Raw genomic sequence first — 22,852 nt, 5'->3', positions numbered from 1 at the left:
GCCTGGTGTATGTGTATTATCATTCTATCCCTCCTAATTCCATTATGATGCAAATATTTTACTATTTTTATATTCTCTTTACATATTTTTTCCTTAATAATATTTTGCTTATTATGCTGGTACTGTTTTGTGCATTTTCTTGTTTTGTTTTATGTTAGTCTAGATGTTCTTTTCTGTATTGCTGCTTTATTTTACCATTTATCACTCTAATGTACAAGCATCTTCCTTTATATTCTTTTAAATATTTTTAAAGCTCTGTGATCTTATTGTTTTTGTATTATATATTTTTTCATGTCCTTAATTCTCATGTTCACTTTATAATCTAATCTATTTTATTATTATATTATATAAAATATAATATTATATTTTTGCACATTTTAACATTTTATCCTCATTATTAATCTTTTATACCTCTTATTGTCATGCTTAAACTTTTGATCTCACTGCTAACAATTTCCTTTATGTTAAATCTAATTTATCTTTATTATTTTGGAGAAATTCTAATTCTTGGCAACTCAACACATGCATAATCTAAAAGTATACTTTTCTAACAGGAAACAAAACACATCAAAACAACATGACTTCTTTACGTGATGTAATTTCTAATGTCTCGCATTATCCAGCTCTTATATAAGGAACTTCATATTCTCAGAATCAGTGGTTCTTCAATTTTTGAAATATGGAAAAAAATGTCCATATCAAGGTGCACCATACTTAGATTTACACATATTGAAGTTTACAAATAGAGCACATCTCCCTGCATACAATAACTGGTCTTGCAAGAAACCAAATTATGTCGAACTACCCAAAAGATGGCCAAAATTGAATGCCTTAGATAAGATCCATTAAAAACTTCTGCCACCATTTTACAAATCAGTCTGATTCATACATTCTTACTGCTAGTAAATTCATCTCTTTTCTCCATTGAGTCATGAAAAAATATCTTGTTACCTGTATCATCCTACTCTTAAGTCCTCATTGTGAGAATAAAAAACAAAGAAAGGTAATCTAGAAGAGAGGTAATACATAAGGTGATTCTTTTTCTTTTTCATTTTATTTCTTACTTTTATTCTCAATTCAGCTGCCAAAATTAAAATATTAAATAATTCTATTGTGATTTTCTTTACTCTATAGCCTGCTTAAGTGAGAGAACAATTGCCTGCGAGGCAGATGGTAGGTAGTAAAAAAGAATGAAATAATTTTTCTAGTTCCAATTTCTGTAGCTGGAACTAGAAACCCTACTGTTTTCCTAACAATGATTGAAACCCTACTGTTTTCCTAACAATGATTGAGATGTACAGAACCTGCCTACTCCATAGAGGAGGTGCTTAAGTTTGTATTTGTTTAGTTAATAAGATTTCTAGAGGGACAGTTCAACCTCAGTAGGGTGGGTCTTTTAATTTGTTGTAATTTGGAAGACACTTGAGTAGCTCTGCAAACTTGAAACTTTTAAACAAAAGCATCATCATCATCATTATCAAGGCTCCTCTGATCCTTTGTCTATTTCTCCCAAAAGAAAATATGGATTGGATGAGTAGAAATGTAAAAATGTGACAACTTTCATAATAACAAAAGAAAACCCAAAATTATGTTTATTAAGGCTTCGCAGATTTCTGTCACGTGTCCTTAAAGGACTTGTCTGAAAGGTGTTTTTCCACAGTGAGTCTTGTCCTGTTTTTTATAATCTGACACATTGCACCTCATAATTAATCACTCAGTAATTATCAGCTTTCCTAGATTTTTTTTTTCCTGCATGCTACGCTAATAACCATTAAACGTTTCCTTCTAAGTTCTATTTTGACAAGGACTGTCTGATATTTTACTGACAATGGGTTTAAAAACATATTTTGAGATCCTCATTGTGTTGGCAAGTAAAAAGCCAGTATCAAATGTGTGTCTTATTTCTATGATTTTATGGGACCTCAGAGCATGCATTTTTGTATTAACCTCATCTCTGGATACACATTTTTCTAACATTTATTTTTTTCTTCATACCAAATTTCCCACTTATTTTTAATTTGATTATATTTTATGTTTTTTCATAATTTAAATTATCTTAAGATAACATGTGCAAAAACATAAATATATGTAAGCTGAATACTAGCTCATATACTACTCATAACTGATCTTATATAGTAAATATTTTCTTAGAATCAAATTTGAGGTCTAATATCTTATGATATAATAATTGAGTCATTCACTTTCAAATTTATTGTATATTGTTTTTCACGTAAATGAGAGAGGTTTAAATTCTGGCACAGAGATATAAATGTCACAACTCACGAGGTTGCTGTCAACTACATTAACTATATTAGTGTTCTACATTATGATTCATATAAACATAAATAACAATCTTAAAATTTAATTGAGTTTCAGATAACAATCTCCTCACTTTGAAATATTCAGCAATTCCAATCTTATATAAAATTGCTATTTTTCAGCTATGAGAATGTGTTTGTGTATCCTTATTATAATTATAATTTAAAAGTTAAGTTTCGCTGCATTAATTACATCTTGTTTGTCCAGACAATGATAGTGTCATTTATTCTATATTTTGGTGTATGCAGAGAAATGTACAGAAGATTTATTCCCTCTTTAAAAGATTCATTGTTATTTATGGTTTTAAAATTATTATAACAAAACTTAAAATAATTACTAAAGAGCTATATAGGTTAATTGAAATCAAATGGATAGAGTAAATACTAGTATATTAGAATTATTCTTGGATCATTTCATTAAAGAGTACATTAAATTAATGATATTGGGAAGAAAAAAATCAGATACCAAAGTGATTAATTTATGAACCTTTAACAATTAGGAACATTTGCCCTAAGACATATTTGTTGATTAACTATAATTTACTTATGTTACTACAGTGAACCAGGTAAATTGATCATTGAAATTTCCTCAGAGGTTGAAGAGAATTTTAAGCCATCTGAGACACCTCTAATTTTTACCATTCAGACTGTTGCTTCAACTCAGCCAGCTGATGTAGTCGTTTAAGTGCTTTTTCTTGTTTCTTCTCATCTTTCCATGACTTGGAAGCTACATTTCGAGCAAATTCTCGCTGCTTTAATTCTTTCAGTCTCTGTAGACAAAGAAGAACAACGGAAAGGATGCTATAAATAAGTAATATATTCATTTACATCCACAATGCTCCTTACTAAATATTGTGCTGGGTAGCAGAGGTGATTTCTGGTTAGGAAAAGTAAAACCACCCTCTCCTTTGATGCTATTCTCTGCTCCAAGATAAATTTAGTTGCCAACTGAGTTATTTATCAAAGCTTGTCACAATCACCACAGAAATGTGCTGCAAAGCTGGACCTAGTCCTTGCTGGCATTAACTGGGCTACATAAATGTAATAATCTGTGTGGCTATGAAAATATAAATGGGGAAAATGTGCAATATATGAATGGGTATGAAGGGAGAAGAAGTCATGGGGTGTACTTCCCTCTACCCACTGCCTTCAACCCTCTCACTTGTAAAAGATACTTAATCTTATTTATAAAAATTGATGTTGTTATATACATTAGGTGAAATGAGCTTGTTTTGGTGAAGACCATCTGTTATTGTGAAAGGTTTAATGTGATTCTTAACTTATTTTTCTGGCATTGCTATTTATCTAATGCAGATTTCTATATTTTATCCAGGAAGACAAAAATGGGCCAGAAATTTAAACTCAGGATAGGGATTTGGCCTTGTTTGATTTAAATTAACCTACCACTTCTTTTAATTAATCTTTTCTCTAAAACAATTGGATTACATGCAAATTGGATTATACTCATTACCTATTTGGATTTCTACTTCAGAATCTGCCACTAAGCACACCTAATGATATTGAACAAATTGAGAAACAGCCACAATCAAATGAGCATCTTGAAGTTTGGGGCTTATTTCTGAATTAAAAGTATATATTAAGATTAGCCTCTCTTAATCCATACAAAGTGACTTTAAACTGCCTGAAATCTGTGTCCATTTAATTTGTTTTCATGACCCAGATCAACTATAAAAGATGTTTCCCAGGGATGACAAAAACCACATAGCTATCAGGTGAGGTACTAATGCTGTAGTGGGCTATTTCCTACCCACAGGGCAAGGGCCAAGACATTTCATGATCCTTAGCTTTGTTCTTGAAAGGAAACATGCTCATGGGAGATGGTGGCCAGGTAGCTGCTTCTAGGCTAAGTAGCTGAAGAAGGAAGCAGGCCAGTCTTTAAAATAAAGACTGTTCTGAGCACAAAGAACAAGAGCTTCACGGAACTAGAAACAGCCACAGAGAGAACAGTGGTGTCAATCTGAATTTAAAGTTTGACAAAAACTTCAGAGCCTTTTAAGAAATGGAAAATTTTAAGAAATACAATGATAGCCCTTGCATTATCAGGGGTAAAAAAAAAAAAAAAAAAAAAAGGGGAAACAAAAGGATCAACAACTTTCTGGAGTTGATAAGCAACAGAGAGTCCAAGTCTTAGAGGGTAACCTTGATCAGAAGACAGAGAGGGGTTTATAAAATTCTGCATTTCTACATAGCCTTCTACTCACAGTTCCTCAGTTTCCAAATGCATAATAATTTAATTTTTGGAGTGAAGGTAAAGACATTTTGAAAAATTTCCTTCACAAGTTAAGAGCCCATGTAAAATGTACTTCAACTGTGTCAAAGAGAGATGTCTGCTTTGGTAAAGAGAAGAAGGAGTTTTTTTAAACTCTTAGTTACTATAGAACATAAAATATATATTTAATATTAAACCTGAAAAGCCCAGGAGAGGATACTGATTCCTTTACTCACTAAATCTGATACTTGACTCTCATTATTGGAATCTTGTTCAAAATTTCCAGGTATGCCTATGTTTTCCATTAGCCTCCCAGTTTCCAGGACTGAACTCCTGTCTCTGAGTTATAGAAATGATTGAGAATCCTGTCTTGTTCATTCAACAACAAACCCTTTTAATTCATACTATGTAATACGGATACAGCAATTTATAAATCAATTATTTTCCATTCAAGGGAGACCAATAAGTGAACAGATACTTAAATAAGATAGTGTTGACTTTCTTAACAGGGAAAACTGAGAAACAGCTACAATCAGAAAACTGGAAGAAGAGATTTGTTTAAAGACGTCTAACCACAGATTTGACTAAGTCAATGCTGAGTGCTCAAGACTGCACAGAGAAAAAAAAAAATCCCTGAGATCTACAGAGGAATCTCAAATTTCAGCATACTCATTAGCAGTCCATATGTATTCTTTTCTTGGCCTGAAACTACTACAGGTCAAGAAAAGAACCAACTGAAAGACTTGCAAGTAAGGTGCCTAGCATCTATATAGGGTCAGTAAAAGTGCCATTTCTCACCAATAAAATTGGACAAGCTCACAGTACATTGAGTATTAATATCAGAAAGGTCCTGCTTCAGTAAAGAGTAATTAACTTTTAATTGAACAGTACTTTGGATTTGCCTAACAGATCATAAAAGCAAAAACTAAACTTGATTCCAAGTAGTGTAGCTGTCTTTCAGAACCTAACTCAAGAATATTCATACTAAAATGATTGGCAAAACAGGGAAAAATTAATGACATCTAACATCTAATTAAAGATTATTAGACATGCAAAAATCCAGGAAAACACAGCTAAAAATAGAGAAAATAATCAACCAATCAAGGCCAATACAGAACTGATGCAAATGCTAGAATTGGCAGAAGAGTGAATTAAGACAGTTATAACTGTATCCCATATATTTAAAAAGTAGAGCAGAGATGGTAATCTATTGGACCATTGTGTAATTGGTGTCTCTGAAGAAGGGGATGGAATATTTGCATATATAGTGGATGAAAATTTCTTGAAAACTCTAAACCCACAAGTCCCCCAACAAACTTCAAGTTCAAGAAACATGAATTAAACTATATCCAAAGCTCATCATAATCAAATTTTTCAAAAATAAGGGGGAAAAAGTGGAATTTTTAAAAATATTCATAGAGAAATAACATATTTCTGTAGAGAAGAACAAATAGTAGAATGGCAGAATAATTCTCATTGGAAATAATACAAGTGAGAATACAGTGAAGCAACATCTTCAAATTTCTGGAAAAAAATTAAAAATTGTCAAAGTAAAATTTCATACCAAGTGAAAATAACTTTTTAAAAAGAACTCAAAATAAAGATGTTTTCAGACAAAACAAATAAAAAGAATTCAACAGCAGCACATTCACATGATAAACATTAAAGAATATCATTGGGTAAAATAAAAACAATACCAGAGAGAAATACATATCTATGCAAATGAATCAATACCAGAAATGGTAACTACAGGATAAATAACATATTTCTTATTATTTAAATATATTTAAACTGTTTAAATAAAACCAAAAGCTATATTTTGGGGGGTAACAAATTTATAAGTGAAATGTTTGACAATAAGCATAAAGTCCAGGAAGGAGAATATGTCATAAAATGTCGAAAGGTCTTATTCTGTACATGAAAAGGTATAATAACAATTGAAGGTAGACTGAGATAAGTTAAAGAAATGTATATACTATATACCTTACAGCAACCATTAAAATAATAAAGCAAAGGGTTTTAGCCAACAGAACAACAAAAAAAGCATAAGGAAATCATTCAATTTATTCAATCCAAAAGAAGGCAGAAAAAAAGTGAAAAGGAGGGCAAAATAGATAGGACAATTTTAAAACAAATAGTAAGATAAGAATGATTGTCATGGCCAAGAGGATCATATTGGCTATTCCAAGTGTCTGTGTATTGCTGATTAAGAAGAGAAGGTTTGATGGTGAGACACCCAGTTGGAAGAATGCACAAGAAGCAGACATGAGAATGAAATAGCAACTTTATTGTATGGAGTGCCCTTCTGCTGGGAAGTGCAGTTCTATTGTGTGCACTTCTTCTCCCTTTTCTAAGCAGAAGAAGAACCTTCTCTTCACAATCAGCAATACCGCTGACACTTGGTGTAGCCAACATGATCCACTCAGCTCTGACAACAATAAATTAATTAAATATACATTGGTCTAAACCTTAGCAATAGCTCAAGACAAACATATTTCAGGGAAAAAAAATTTGCTACTTCACAATTTATAAAGAACTGTAGAGAGCTCAACAATTAGTTGTTTATCAGGAAGGACTCAAGGTGAACAGGGAGAGCAGGCGAAAGGTTGAAATTCACTGGGAGAAGGATGGATGGAGACCTAACAATAGGGGAAATAAAGCAAAGCATCAGTTTTCCAGAGGTGTTTGCATGACAGACAACATCTTGTAGGGGTTAAGAGAAGGATTCTAAAATCAGTCAGACTTGAATCTGTATCTTGTCTGTCACTCACTAGCCTTGAGACTCTGAGAAAGGCACTTATTCTTCCCTAACATCAATTCGCACATTTGTAACTTTACAAATTATCAGTATTTACCTTGTAGACTTCTTGGAATTATTATATGAGTTAGCAAAGGTAAAATGTTTGGCACAGCATCTGATATATAGCAAATGCTCAATGGGTATGAACTATTATCACTTTTAGAGGTAAGAAATAGTCAGATTTTATGAAACTTTGGGAAGCACAAAGAATAGGAGCTCTTGATTTAACTGGCAATGGGGAGCCATTCAGATCACTAGATTTATATTATTATTGAAAATAGGGCATTCTAGTGATTTTCATCTGAACAGTTTTACAAAACTGGTAGGTGTCTTATTTTCTAAAGGAGAAGACAGAAAAAAGAAGCATGCTGGGTACATTTCTCATCCTTGTCTGGAATAATTATAACATTTAATTGAAACATTTGTAATTTTTATAAGTTTTAGATCATATATCACTAGTGAAAAATTATAAAATTTGGATTAAAGTTTGATTTGTTGTCAGGCTTTTCTTTGATAAATCATATTTGCAGTTTGCCCTTAGGTATTAAGATTATCCAAAATGAACCTCAGTCAGGAAAGAGGGTAAAAGAGTGGGCATCTAATATTTCCTAGAGGGAAATTAGGACATATAGGTAATGTCTTTCTATCTTCTAAAGTCATTTAAAAGAGAAATTACAGAGCAGATGGTCTTTATGGTCCTGAAGAGAGGCAACCTGCCATGGTTTTTGCCCAGATCAAAAGCAACACAATAAAGGACTGATGCAAGGGTCAAGTTAAAGAAAGAAAAGTAGTCCTCATGTATCTTCTCCAGCTTTCACAATGCATTTTATCCTCTCTCAGCAGTAAGTGAAATAAGGCTTATGGAGATATATTTGCTAAAATCCATTTATGAAATATTTGGAATTTAATTTTCTTCTCAGATTTATTTTAAAAGCACAAACTAAGTAATTTTTACTTCCCCACTTGCCAACATGAATGTTTGTCATTTGCATGGCAAGTGGAATTCAGCTGTGAATAAATACATGAAGAAGCGAATTGATCAAGTCAGTGTGTCTCCATGTGTTTGGAATGGCAGTGCTCCCAATATTACTGCCTGCCAGGCAGAACATGCATGTGAACATCTGCACGCTCCAGCAACCTCTCTCCGTCTCCATCACTGAAGCAGAACACACATGTGAAAGGAATTTACTCAAGTGTATTGTTTTCCTTTCTTAAATAGAATAACTCCTTCCATCCTGCACTTTCATCCATAGATCCTAGGGTACTTTGCAGGCATTAATATTCTTTACAGTAGAGCAAATCCCCAATGCAAAAGGTCAAAATTATTAACCTCATTTTAGAGATGAAGAAACAAACATATAGATTAAATGACTTGATCTATACCAAAGTATATACCAAGAAAAGAACTGTAACTTGAAAACAGAATGTTTAACATCTATGAGTTAAGGAAAAGTCAGAAAAAAATATATAAAATTCTAGACACTTATAATAGTTTCATCTTTTGAAGTTAAAGGTCTATCCAGATTGGGGATATTATTCATTGTTTGGAAAAGTTTATATCAAAATGTTTTGGAAGACATTTATGGATCATTATATGAGAATTAAATTACATAAAAAGTTCTTATTTCTCAGAAAAATTCTCCATGTTGAAATGAGACCTTCCTTATTTTCTGGTTTTTTGTTTTTTGTTTTTTTTTTTTGTTTTGTTTTGTTTTTTTTTTGCTTGTCATTGTCTTTCATGGGATCTGGTAGCTATAAAAACACAGATAGTGAAATGAACTAAAGTTCATTTAGTCTTCCATAAAGTCTCTCATAAAGTTTCCCATCTTAGAAGCTCCACACCAGGTTCCACACCAGGATGACTTCCCTGCCGTGATCTGGAATGAATGCACCTGAGCATATTCCCTCCAACAGGTTCCCTGTTTCAAGGACCAATCATTCCACAAGCAAGCTAGAATAGGTAGGAAGAAATGGCATTCTGCTTCCATCCTTTTCTTCACAAGTTTAACTACTTTACAATGGGATCTGGAGAACTCTTACACGTGCTGAATCATGAAATGCTGGACTCTTATTTGCTAATAATCAGCCCACTGTGCTTTGGCAGGCAGGACTCGGAGGTTCCTTGTCAGGTTAACTTCTGGTCTTCTTAACTGGCTGAGCCCAGCATTTAGGGGAGATATAGTCCAGCCTGAAGACACCACTGTTTCAATACTAGTTTGGTGATGTTTCTAGATTCTAGGACAACCTGGAAAAGCAGTTCATGTAAAAGAAATTTTTTTTTATAGCCCAAAGTAGCCTGGGACACTTTCATGGCTGATGGAGGAGTGTGTACTCAGTTGCTTAAGTTGTATCCCAGGCAAGTCGCCACTTCCAAGGTCCAGGATCTTTTGAGAAGTCCTGAATGGAAAATGGACAGCTCTTCTGAGAAGTGACCCAAATTCTTCCACCTAGATTCAGATCCAAGTCAGTTGCAAAAAAAAGGTATGAACCTTTGGCTAAATTGCAGTTTATTTATTTTCTGCAGCATGGCATAACCAACACAAGTTGTTGTGCTTTGGAAAACCATATTATATCAGGCAAGAATATAGCTGATGCTATCGCAACATCAGTATCTCTACTGATTATTGTGAGGTAATTAACAGCATTACAAAGGAAGTCCTTTGGTAATAAGTAAATGGGAATTGCTGTTCAGACTGGGTTAGTAGAAGTCAAAGGGCTTTTAATCTCTACCCTTCTCCATCTTTACAATGTGATAAGAACACACTTGCCACATTAGGACAATGTTAATTCCATGAAGTGTCTGCAGGGGGGTATGTTCAGGTCTGGAGAAACCCAGCATCTCTGAAATGAGCCAGTGGAAATTCATTATTTAAAGATTATGACTTGAGTAAACATTTGATAGACTAATATTTTGTTAAGAAAGCCTCAGAAAAAAAACAATTTTTCATTTTATCACAGTCTAGATCATGAAGAATTAGTTCAATGTGAGAAACACAAGAAAAATTCTAGGCCAGGAAAACCCAGACACTTTTTCTCATACAACAGGGTTTCAAAATGATCACTATTTCCTTAGGGAAAAAAATGGAGAGTGTCAGAATATTAGGTACATTATAGCCTGCTGTGTAAATTACTTGTAGTTTATCTTTGAAAAGTGTTATTCAACCAAAAAATGTTCAAATAAATTTTACAAATCTCCATCTTTTAAGAATACTTCCAAGTATCAAAATGTAGAGTTAGAATGAGTATCAAAAGTGAACTGGTAAGGATATTTTTCTGTGCCTTTTATTTCTATCTCTAGCACTCCTGCCAGTCAGTCATATGTGGATGAGACCAAGGCCTTGAAGGAATCTTTTATTTAGTTATTTTTAAAGATCAAGAGAGTTAATCTCATTCCTTTGGGAAAAGTTTAGGAAATAAATGTTTCTGCACTAGGCTCGAAGAGTCTAAAAAGGTAATCTTCAGAGAATCTCCTGGCAAAACTCTGCTCTCCCAGAAGACAGTGTGGTTGCTGTCATGACACCGTCTTTATTTGTCAGGTTATTATCTGCTCTGCAGCATTCTTCCCCAGCTGTGTGACTGCTTCACAGTTCCCCTCCCCATTCGGTTCATAAGGAAAACGTAACCTAATGCACTCTGACCCATCTATCCAGCTGTTTCTTTAAGAGCAATTTCTTGTATTTCAGCATCGTGTACAACCTAACATTATATTGATTTTTAAAAGCTCTTTCAATTTCTACTTCATCCTCCCCCCTCTTTCATATACTACTTTAGGGTCAATGATGCCTGCTGAGAATATTGCAAGCAGAAGTATTTAATCTGCACATATCTGCAAACTCAGACTTAGTGCAAGAGAGTGTTTTTGAGATTTCCTCAATTTTCTGCCTAAATGTTCTTTTGAAATAGAACTGTCTTTGAGAAGAAACTATTAAAATAGAGGTGGGAACAGAAATGAGAAATTAATGTAATCTGACTCTGGTGTAAATTTGAATTTTGGATCATATTATATATATATATTTTTAAGCTGAAGATAGTAATGAGTCAAGCTATGCATGTCAAAAACTTGGCTATAGTGGTTTAATCAAATAAGTTTATTTTAAACTTAACCAAGAATCTATATTCAAGCATACCACAGTATGTATACCTTCTCCAGGAAGTTCACAGATCAATCTCTTTTTAGTTTTCAGTTTCTTCCCACTTAAACAAGTAGCTTTACCCTCTTTCTTGCAACATCCCTGAGAAATATCAGGTATCACAACTACATTACGAGTAGGAAGAAAGATGAACTAAGGACAAAAGCTGATTGTACATTTTTTTTTTTTTTTATCAAAGACAACAGCCTTTGGAAGCTGCGCCAAGTAGACTTTATTTGTATATCATTTGCTAGAGGGATGTCATATGCTATTGGCATTTAAGTACGAGCTGTGGGAAGTCCAGATTTTTAGCTAGGTATATGGCCACCCCACAAATAAATCGGGATTTTGTCAGTAAGGAGAGAGGGTAGAAGGGACATCGAGTAGGTAACCAGTAGTGTCTGCCCTACTAAAGTTGCTAACTGTTGCCAAAAGGGATGGCTACCATTAGTGTATTACCAAGTGCACTGCTCTTTCAAATGCAAAACCCCTCTACAAGCTCTAAGTCCATTGGGCTGCAAAGCAGGATGCAGAGAAATTTCCAGATCATTTTACGCCACATCCTTATAGAGGCCTTAATTAAAAATGACTGGTTCTCTCAAAAATATTTGGAGTTGATTTTCTACTTAGGTTATAGCATTAGAAATAGGAGACAGCAAGATGGCAAGCTAAGGCCCTCGGGTCAAATTTGGCCCTCAGGCTGTTTTTGTAAATAAAGTTTTATTGGAACACAGTGACAAGAAAAAAATTCTGAGATATTCTAAATTAAATTATAACGGCAAAAAAGTGAGAGTAAGAGACAAAACTGTTAACCTGGTTACCAGCTCTGACAGAAGGCTGCCCACATTCCTATATATCTGTTGAAATTTAGGATTAATTTCCAGGTGACCGTTTCCACAGTTATCCAAAAAAGAGAGAATAGCCAGGTGCCACAGACCCGCAAGAGCCTCCACTTCTTATTTACACCTGAACTTTCAAATCTGCTGTCCACAGCTAATCCACAGGAGTGGACAATCCCTCCCTGTGGACTCTGCACCTCTAGAGCTGGCCCCACTTCAGCTCCCCACCTCCGCCATCTACCCAATATATAAAAACACTCAAAAATTCCAGGATGGAGGACATGTTGTCTTTTCACCTAGCCATGCAGCTGGTGGTTCAGACCTCATGCCCTAGGATCTAGTCTTTCTTGCTAGCAATACCTGGTACATCCTTTCTTTAAGAAAGACTTTCAGCCATGAAAGCTAATTATTTTGTCTAACAAGAGCTATGCACTTTTGTTTACATCTCATCTCTGGCTACTGGCTACTTTCATGCTATAATGGCAAAGTTAAGTCCTTGCAGCAGAGACCATGTAACTCACAGAGTCAAAAATATTCACTATCTGACCCTTTCCAGCAACTTCGCCAACTCTAGTGAGTGAAATAGCTTTGTTCTTTTTAGTTTAAGATGAGGGTAGGTGGTTAGTTCTATATTTACACACTACATGGAATATTTTCCCAGAGAGAAATAGCTAGATCAAGAAAAAAAGGAGATAGTGGTAGAAGAAAGATGTATTTGGAAGAAAAAAACAGTTTCATTTAACTGACAGTAATAAATTTAAAACTCCAGAATCCAAAATTACCTGTGTTTAAGGAATAACTTTTAGTATTACTATTAAGATATTGACTTATCTTAGCTTTAACATTCCCAACTTCCTGTGAGAAGTCTGACTGAATCGGCCTGACTTTGCTAACAAATCAAACCCTGAATATTCTCACTGAATGGGATCCCACAGAGTTATTAAATGCACAGCTAATTTTCAGAACTCAACAGATTTAATCAACTCTTATTTCAAATGTTTCACTGGCATTGTTCTCAGAAAACAACATTAAGCAGATATGAGATTCATGGTCTTTTCTATACTTTGCCTATCTTTGCATGAAGGTACCACTGAGCAAATAAAGAAGAAAAATAAAGATAATTAAGTCAAGAGTGTCTGGATGTTCCAATAACAAGGATCATAGTATTTGAAAAATACTACATTTAGTTGGTTTTGGTGTTTTTCACATATATATGTATGTGTGTGTGTGTGTATGTGTATATATATATATTGCAAATGAAACTGATAAGTAACACTTCTATTTTGTTTCAAAAGTATAACTCCATTTATTAAGTGCATTTTGGGAGACTATGTCACATGTTCATTACTAATTGCAAGAGCCTGCGGAAACAAGATTTTAGCTGAGTATATATTTGAGAAAATGGATTTTAGGCAAGGCTGTCCAAGCATCTTCTCCTTTAATTTGATTCCTCATTTCTTTATCTCTTTAAGTAACTTGGATTTTTATTTATTTTTTAGAGTAGAATTATTTTCAAATTTTTTATTTGCTAGACTATAAAAACATGCATAGCTATTACTACTCAAAAATAGCATTTCATATGTTCTTTATTTTAGCGATTGTAAAAGCTTCTTGGAAAAGTATTTCAAATGAATGTATTATCACTAAGATCAAACTTTTACTTTAATTTGAAGTGGCAAGATACTTCATAAATCTTAAATTTCCAAAACATTGAGTCACATTTTTTTCAAAATTAGCCATTCTCAGATTTTTCAGTAAAAAATAACAAATAAGCAGAATATAAGTGTGCCTCTATGCAAATTTATAGCATTTGTATAAAATTTGGCCAAGGTTTAAGCGACTTAAAAATTTGATGAATGTTATTCTTTATTTTTAAAATGTTGTTATGACAAAGAATATTTTAAATTATATCTATATGTTTTCTAACACTGAATGCATTATTTTTTGTGGTTTTATATCTCTAAATATATTTATTACATAAAACTTTTAGGTTGAAATGTGGAAGCACTAAGAAAGGCTGCTTAGATTCATTTTGACTTTTAAAAATAAAATAACCTCATTTATAAAGACTACAAAGCAATCATCAAAGAGCCCCATTTTTTTCACTTTTCAAACTAACAAAGTCATAATATTTTATAACATAATATCCAGTAGTACTCGGTATTTGAGAAACCAGCACATTCATTCACTCTTTAAACTGATGAAATTCCTCTAGAGGGTATTTTGGCATTAGCAGTTATATTTCCATATGTACCATCCCCCTGACTCAGCAGTACCACTTCTAGAAATATATCCCTTACATATAATCACATCTCTGAACAAAGGCTGTTTCTTATAATATTGATGGAATTAAGTTGTGGGGGGGGGGGGGGAAGCTGTTTAATTACTGAGTCCTTATTCTTAACCACTACTCAAATTGCCTGTGAGAGCTTATTTTGGGGAATGATATACAAGTTATAACCATGTGTATAAGCTGTATCATTTTTGTTCCTTTGTATAAAAGTCTCTTCCTTACTCTCAGTCTTGAAATTAGATGAGTTAAAATTAAAAAAGAGTTGACCATATTAGTTTTGCTGTTTTTGTTGTATTAAGAAATATTTGAGTATTCAGAGAAATTCATCGAACTCAGTGCCTAAAGAATCAGTAGCCTCAAAATTTTACCTTCTCAGACTAGAGTCATATAGCATTACAACTTTTTTTAATGCTTGTAGAATATAAAATAAAATAGAGCATCAATTGATATAATGCTGTTTTAAGCAATTAATAATTAAAATGAACAATTGTGAGTCAAAGTAAGTGGAAATAGGATTTCAGGAGTTGGGAAAAAAGAAGAGCAGAGAGAGATATAGGCAAGGACCGAGGTAGGATTCTTGGCCTTGGTGAAGATATATCATGGGGTTCTTTCTATTTCCTTCCTTATGAAGTATTTGAACTACTTTCACACTTAACTCTCTGAAAAATATCACAAATATACAACTGAAATTGGATAAGGTATTTATTTAATGTGATTATGCAATTAACTGAAATTTTTAATTCAAGTAAAACCCATCATCTTTGATATCTGAATTGGTTGTTGATTAGAAACAAATTATACCTAGAGATGAAATCTGTTTGGATAACTCAATTATCAGCAGCTATTTAATGATGCCCTTTATTTACCCTTATTTCATTTAGCATATTTTAATCAAATTCCCTAAATATTATTAATCATGTTAATACAAAATTTGGACAGAAAATTTTTTATTCTATTAGCAGTGGTTACTACAGAAGGCCATATATTTTCATTTTTCTAAGCAAAGCCATCTAACCATTAGTTGCTTTACAAATTATTAGAATAAATATGGAGATCACAAAAAAGTACACATTATTATTGTTAGGATTGAAATTATTCAGGTATAAATAAATAGGTATGATACCATAAGTAAATATATTCTATATAAACCTTCAAATGAACACTAGTAAGCTAAGAAATATCTACTTTTGAAATTAATACCAGAAATCAGAAAAAAATATAATACTTAAAATAATCTGCTGAAGCTTGGAGTCTTATCAGCAAAGCCTTCATTTCCCTTGTAAATATATTATATTTATGTGTATCATTTATTATCATGATGAAAAATTGAAAACAATCTAAAGACCCAACTATAGAAAATTAAATAAATTATCATACAGACATTTGATAAAACGCATGCCGTCGAAAAAAAAATGTATGCTGAGGAAGAATATTTAGTTATTTTGTAAATATGCATTGCGACAGATAGGCTATTTACTCAGAAATACATACACCCCATTGCTTCCTTTCTTGCTAACACAGCCTAATTTTTTTTTAAGGAATCATGTACCAATTCCTTGAACTCAGATATACATGTGACCCTGATCTTGTCACTGCCACAAATAAAATCCTAAAATTTGGCCAAAAGAAAATCATAACAGACTCAGTTCTCAGTTTCCATGTTCAAATCAAATTGCCTAGTGGCTGTGTTCTTCCTTGCAATGTTTTAAAAATATTTAATAATATAGTAATAAGAGCAAATACATAAAGCAAGGATAACATCAGAGTACTATGCACAAGGCTCAGTTAAAAGTTCAAGTATTTTATTCATATTAATTCCTTGAATCTTTACAACAAATCTATGAAGTAGATAATGTTCCTATCATTCCCATTTTACAGCTAGAGGCAAAGATAGCTAGAAGCACTTGTCAGACAGGCCAGTGTAGCGGGTGGTTGTAATCAGCTACACTCTGTATCTCTGATGCAAATCTGTCTTGCATACTGATGGAGGAAAATTCTTTCTAGGTGAAAATATTTTGTGCCCTTTTAAATTTCTAATTGTTTATTTCCTTTCTACCTTTACATACAAGAAAATGAGATGTTAGGTAAGATGAAGATCATGGTTTTTTGCCAAATGTCCCTCTGTAAGTTAATAGCCAGTGGGACTTGGACTTAGACTGCAAGTCTATGCTTTAGAAAAAAATCTATTAGCTGCCAAGTCTCTGGGGCTGACACTTCAGCTTATCACTATAGCTGAGTGTTTGAAGTTAGCAGGTTCTACCGAAATATAATCATTGTTCTCTATTAAGAAACAAGTTTGAAGGCAAACACTTTAAGGAGAATGTACTTCAGTTGCGCTTTAGATTTTTTTAGTTAACATTCCTTACCCACATGCATGCACACATGCCCACCCCTTGTGTTTTCATTTTTACTATAAATATAATATTTGTAATGTAAAAGAAAAAATTACACTAGATAAGCTAAACAAGCAAAGATGATTATATTCAAGATCATTCTAATAAAGAAGAAGGACTATTGCAATAGAGAAGAGAAATTGAACACACCCTCAACGAAACAAAAAGATGCTGTGGGGAGGTCCATAAATGTGATTAGGCCATCTGTGCTTACTAATTGTCCTTTATTGAAGTTAGGCTCCTATCCTCTCGGAGAGACTGGAAGAGAGGTACTTTATTTCCTTCCATGATAACTACATTACAAAGGTATTACTCCCAGTTCTTTAGAAAGACATTTCTGGGCTATAGAGGATTTACATCTCAACTGACCAAGAAAGAATTTACAATTGCAAGTTTTCTAAGGTACATACTCAAAGGTTTAATAAAACTAAGGGGAAACATTAAGTCCAATTTGATCAGTAGTTTGAAAATGCATTTGTACCAAGAAGAAAGAATTAAAAACATTAATTAACCTTATTTATTGGCAAAGATTGCTGTTAATATTTTGGTGTTTGCCCTTTTAATGTGTATGCATACTTTATTTATAAATATAAATTTTGTCAACCATGCAGTTTTATAGTCTTTTCCATCTTATTCTTATGAGTCATAAAACAAATGAATTCAGATGAAAATTTATCTGTAATAACAACAACAAAACAGCAATAACAATAGCCGACATGAATTATGAGAATTTTACATGTCAGGCATTATGCTAAGCCCTTTACTTGAATAATCTGATTTAATTTTCTCCAAAACTCTGTAAATATTATTTGCCCCTATATTCCACTTTTCTTAGATGAGAAAAGAGGATAAGAGAGGCTGAGTAACTTACTCAGAATTATACAACTAACAATCAGTTTTGTAGAATTTGTTTGAAGTCCAAGCTGCCTGACCCCAAGCCCCAGCTGGAAATATCTACACTATGTTTTTTCCTCTGATAGATTCTTTATGTACTTTTCAACCCATCATAACTCTCTCTTGAATCATAACATTGCCATCCTCACAGGACCAATACTTTTAAATTATATTTCAAAAGTTATATTTTCCATTTCACATAAACTGTAGCTTTTAAAACATGCATATGAAGGCTTTGAAATGTTCATTTGGGATTTAGCATCTGAAATTTAGCATGTCTCTGTACCAACAACATAAAACATCTGCCTTCTCTTTGGTTAACAAGTAAAACCTCTGAGATACAATTCAACTTCAGAAAAATTATTTTCTAGAGTAGGATTCTAACCAGGAAGTATCTTTTCTTTTTCCAAAGGCACATGACTTACTATAAGAAAAGACAATTATGCTCCTTATTGTACTTCAGTCCAATTTAATAATTCCCAACTCAGGTTCATTGCAATCTAGAGTCTTAGAGAAAATCTCAAGGAGTTTTGTAAAATGGTACCAATGTTCTCTAAGCAAATTAATTTAAATTCACTTTTAAATAAGTCTGATCCAGTACTCTGAGCAGTATGGTGATAAATTCAAGATTAACAAGAAGCGATAGAAACAATTGAGAGTTACCTGGCTCATTAATGCTATTCTGTGAGGCACTGAACTAGGTGTTGTGGATAACAGGAGATGAAAAAGATGCTCACACAGCTAAGAGCATGCAAAAGGAAAGGAGATGTACACACGGTCTCCAACAAGATGTTTTTTACTTTAGTAACAGAAATCAACTAAAACTAGGTATGATTTCATTGAAGGGTACAAGGTATCTCAACTCAGAGACCTGGCAGGAAGTGTTGTTAGGCTACAAAAGGGACTGACACTAGGAACAAGAAAACTATGAACTGACAGATTTTATCTGTCAATTGAGGTTTTCATGATCTCCCATCTCTTATTCCCTGGGCACACGAATGTCATTTATTTCATCTCTCCCTGGCATTCTAATCTATGTTTTGGAATGTATTAGCCCTGAATATGACCACTCCAAGCTCTGACCTTTCTATGTCCCCCAAAAGATGCTTTCTCTAACTCTGATTTCTAAGTCATGGAGGGAAATAATGTACCAGGAAAAACTAGAGCCAAGGTTCTATCCAAGTCCCAAGTACCTTTGACAAAGTGGGTAAGAGTTATAGCTTAACTCTTATTTTGCCATAGTTACTGGTACAAACAATGTGAAAAAGGATATTAAGTTATCTAAGAATTTGGTATAAAGAATAAAAAAAATGGTTAGCACAGGAAATTATTATTTGGTTACATACATGATGTTAATGTACAGCAGAATGTGATAAGAAGTATGCAAGAGATTTAGACAAATTATTTTAATATGGAAAATGTTATATATGTATATATGCATGTGCATATATATTTATATATTTTTATTATATATATTACAATATATGAATGATTGTGATAATTTTAATACATATAAATGTCTGATATTTTCCACATCTTAGAGAAAGAGTAATTGGCCCTTAGAGAAGGTAGGAACTTGCCAGAGATCACACATCTAAAGAGTAACAGAGGAAAGATTCTAACTCATGCTTCTTTAACTAGTTCTCTTAAATACTACACATTACTGTCATTCCAAGCCCTGAGATGGTAGAAGTTTATTAGATGAAATTCTAATGTCAACAGGATGGAGTATTCAAGATCAGCTGAAACATGGGATGTATAAAAAGAAGACAGACGCCTATAAGATAAATCTGGCCCTGAGCATGATGGGCAGTGACAACCATGTTAAGCAAAAGAGATAATTAATTGAAATGGTTATTGAGGAAAGTGAGCATGATGTTAGCAAATATGATGTATAGAGTAGGTTGGGAGAAGAGAATGAGTTATAAGTTTCTGGCAAGGAGACTATTACACTGTCCTGTCAAAATCATCTACTACATTCCACTTTCATTAGTTTATACAAAAAAAATTAGCATCTTGAAGTCATTCATGACTGAATGTGGGTAGCCAAGAGCAAAACTCTACTAAGATGAAAAGTTGTCAAAATAGTGAGTGGTGATCTTAAGGCATCTACTACTTTTTCTTATCTATCTGCTGTTTTCATTCCAGAAAAAAAAAATTATAGAAAAATACCAATCTCTGAATCTTCTGCCTATAAACAAGACCTTTTTCTCAACTCCCTATCCATCAGCAGGTCCTATTTGACTCTTCCTCTAAATTATAGCCTACATTAATAGCTTTTTCTCTCTCTCCAGTGCTTCCACCCTAACCAAGACATCATCATATCCTTCCTGGATACCATAGTAATCTTCTAGCTGGTCTCTCAACTGCCAATTTTGCCCTTCCTCACTTTTATCCACCATTCACAAAGTGAACAAGGCAAACAGTTCAAAACATATTTCGGATTAACCCTCTTGACTAAAATTTATCAGTGGTTCAAAAGTGATCTGAGATTATAATTCAAAATAATCAGAATCATCTGTAGTATACACAGTATACATGATTTAGACACTGTACCATTTTAGCTTTATCCTCTATCTTTCTACCTTGGTTCCCTATGCCCCTCCCCGCTTGTATTGCTCTTCAGCTATACTGACTTCTTTTCTATTAAATACTCCATAACTTTTCCCAACTCAGGAATCATGCCCTTGCTGGACCATTTTTATTTCTCTTTAGCTTGTTGATACTTTCTCTACTTCGGAATATAGAATTATACTATCACAGAGGTTTACCCTATCCACTAATTAAAATAGTTTCTATCTCATTCTCCTCATCACTAGTATATTACAGAGGAAGAGTATTGATTAAATAGAAAGGTTGCAAACTGTTGTAGAGGGTTCTAGCTCAAGGAACAAGCATGCACAGTAATTCACACACAAGAGAAAGGAATGTATAAGCCTAGAATGTAGTTACAAATGGAATAGGAATGAAAAGTAGGGGAAGTTAAAAGATGAGATAGGAAAAGTAAGTTGAGATCTGCAGGGCTTTGTAAGCAAACATAAGGAGGTTAGGCTTTATTTTGAACTATACAGTGGTATATGAGAAGGAAATGTTTTAAGTAGAGGAGTGATGCGGCAATAATTGCATTTAAGAAAGATGAAGAGTAGTAGTATAGAAAAGGGGTGGGGAATGGGCAAGACTGAAGGCAAGGAAACTAACGAAGCAGGAGGTAAAATGAGAGGCACTGTGGAGAGGAGCTAGTGAAGAGGAACACTGAGTCTACAGGATTAACTGTAGGGAAATTAATCATCAATTAGAGATCTATTTGCACTCTTGACACTAGGATAACCAAAACAAATCATTAAGATGTTTTCCTTTGGTTAAGGCCATTAGTGGTTTAATTAAAAAGTAGTTCTATTCTTATAGTGAGAAGGAAATATTGTAAATAGACTGATATGTTTTATTTTTAAGAGCTAAATAGGATGAAGCAGTTAACCCTCAGACCCTTAGGGAAAATAAAATAAAACATTATATCAGTCACTGGGGATTTTAGAGCAGTGAATTAGGTCAGAGGTGTTTAATCCAGAATGAAAATTAGATACTCCCAAAGTGAACAAATTGTGGAAAGGCACTCTGAGTTAAGTGGCTGAGCTTTGTTATTGTTGTTATTGTTATTGCTGCTTTGAAATTTTTGTTCACATTTGGTTTTGAAGTTTTAAAAGCACAATATCTCGCTTCTCCCAAAAAAGCTTTCAGTTGTCGTACATATGTGAAACTTAATGCAGAACCAGAAATCAGAATCCTAGAAAGGAAGAAGTGAGTATTCTCACTGTAAAAATCATTACATATTTCAGGAGCGACATTACCAAGATGGAGACATAGGAGCCCCCAGCCTCTGTCCCCACTACAGAGATCAACAATAACATAGCTATCCACAACCAAACCCACCCCTGAGAGAGCTCAGGAGTCCACTTGAGAAACTTAGGCAACACAATAGAACAAGAAACTTGAGGATAACCACACAAAAAGGAAAGGGAGATCATCATTCCATTCTCCCAGCTGGCATTCCTCAGTGCCAAGAGAGAACTCCCACATTGGGAAAGAATCCCCTTCCCTATAAAAAAGGGAGAGTGGGGTGAGTTTCCAGCTTCACCAGCATAGCATGAAAGTCCCACTTCAATTTCACCACTCAGATCAGCAAACTGAGGTAGACAAAGAAAGCTAGGGACAAGGAAGAAAACCAGGGCCTACCAATAGTAGCCACAGAGCAGGAATGTCCACGATTTACAGTGATCTTCTTTGTAGACAAATCCAACAGCTTTCTCCACTTAAAGAAACCAATGAACAACACAGCCACCACAGACACTCTACAGATTTCAACAGGTCTCACGCCACAGGAATCTGTAACCACCAACACCAGCCGCCTGAGTTTGTCTCCTTTTCCTTCCCTCTGCCAGTAAAGGAGCCCAGAACCACGTTGGTAGTCATCCCAGGCCTCTGTGGCTACACAAGTACATGATGTCACCCTAGATCCCTGTGAATGACCCCAACACCATGCACACACTTGAGGCTAATGCCTTCAGCTGCATACTTTGCATGCTGCCAGACTGATTTCCATCACCAGCCTCTACTGCTATCTGTGTGCCAGGAGTAGAGAGACCGTGTGGCCACAGGAGAGCATACAAACAGTCATGGTCCCCAGAACTGCTTTTGGGCCAGGATTAGGCCTGTTTTCTGTCACTAGCCTGACATGAATCTGGCCCTTTCAGCTAAGTAACTTCATGCCTCCAGCCTGGTCTTTTGGGCCAGGATTAGGCCTGTTTTCTGTCACTGTGCTCACATGAATCTAGCCCTTTCAGCTAAGTAACTTCATGCCTCCAGCCTGGTCTCTGTCACCAGCCTCCACTGCCATGTGCCTGTGGCCAGATTCCAGACATGGTAGTGCATGCTGATGGCCAGGGCTTCCAGAGCTGCCA

The 22,852-nt window shown here is 34.2% G+C and overlaps 1 protein-coding gene across 1 annotated transcript in view; it reads right to left on the bottom strand.

The window, feature by feature from the left end:
- ZNF804B (zinc finger protein 804B) overlaps positions 1-22,852 on the bottom strand; it is a 438,988-nt gene that overhangs the window by 7,312 nt on the left and 408,824 nt on the right. Inside the window, exon 3 of the mRNA XM_016149621.2 lies at positions 2,958-3,088. Coding sequence (XP_016005107.2) covers positions 2,958-3,088 — 131 coding nt within the window. The remainder of the gene's footprint in view (positions 1-2,957; positions 3,089-22,852) is intronic.

This window comes from Rousettus aegyptiacus, unplaced genomic scaffold (assembly GCF_014176215.1).
Source record: "Rousettus aegyptiacus isolate mRouAeg1 unplaced genomic scaffold, mRouAeg1.p scaffold_m13_p_13, whole genome shotgun sequence".
NCBI lineage: Eukaryota > Metazoa > Chordata > Mammalia > Chiroptera > Pteropodidae > Rousettus > Rousettus aegyptiacus.
The sequence above is the reverse complement of the archived record's forward strand: the minus strand, read 5'-3'. Positions and strand labels throughout refer to the sequence as shown.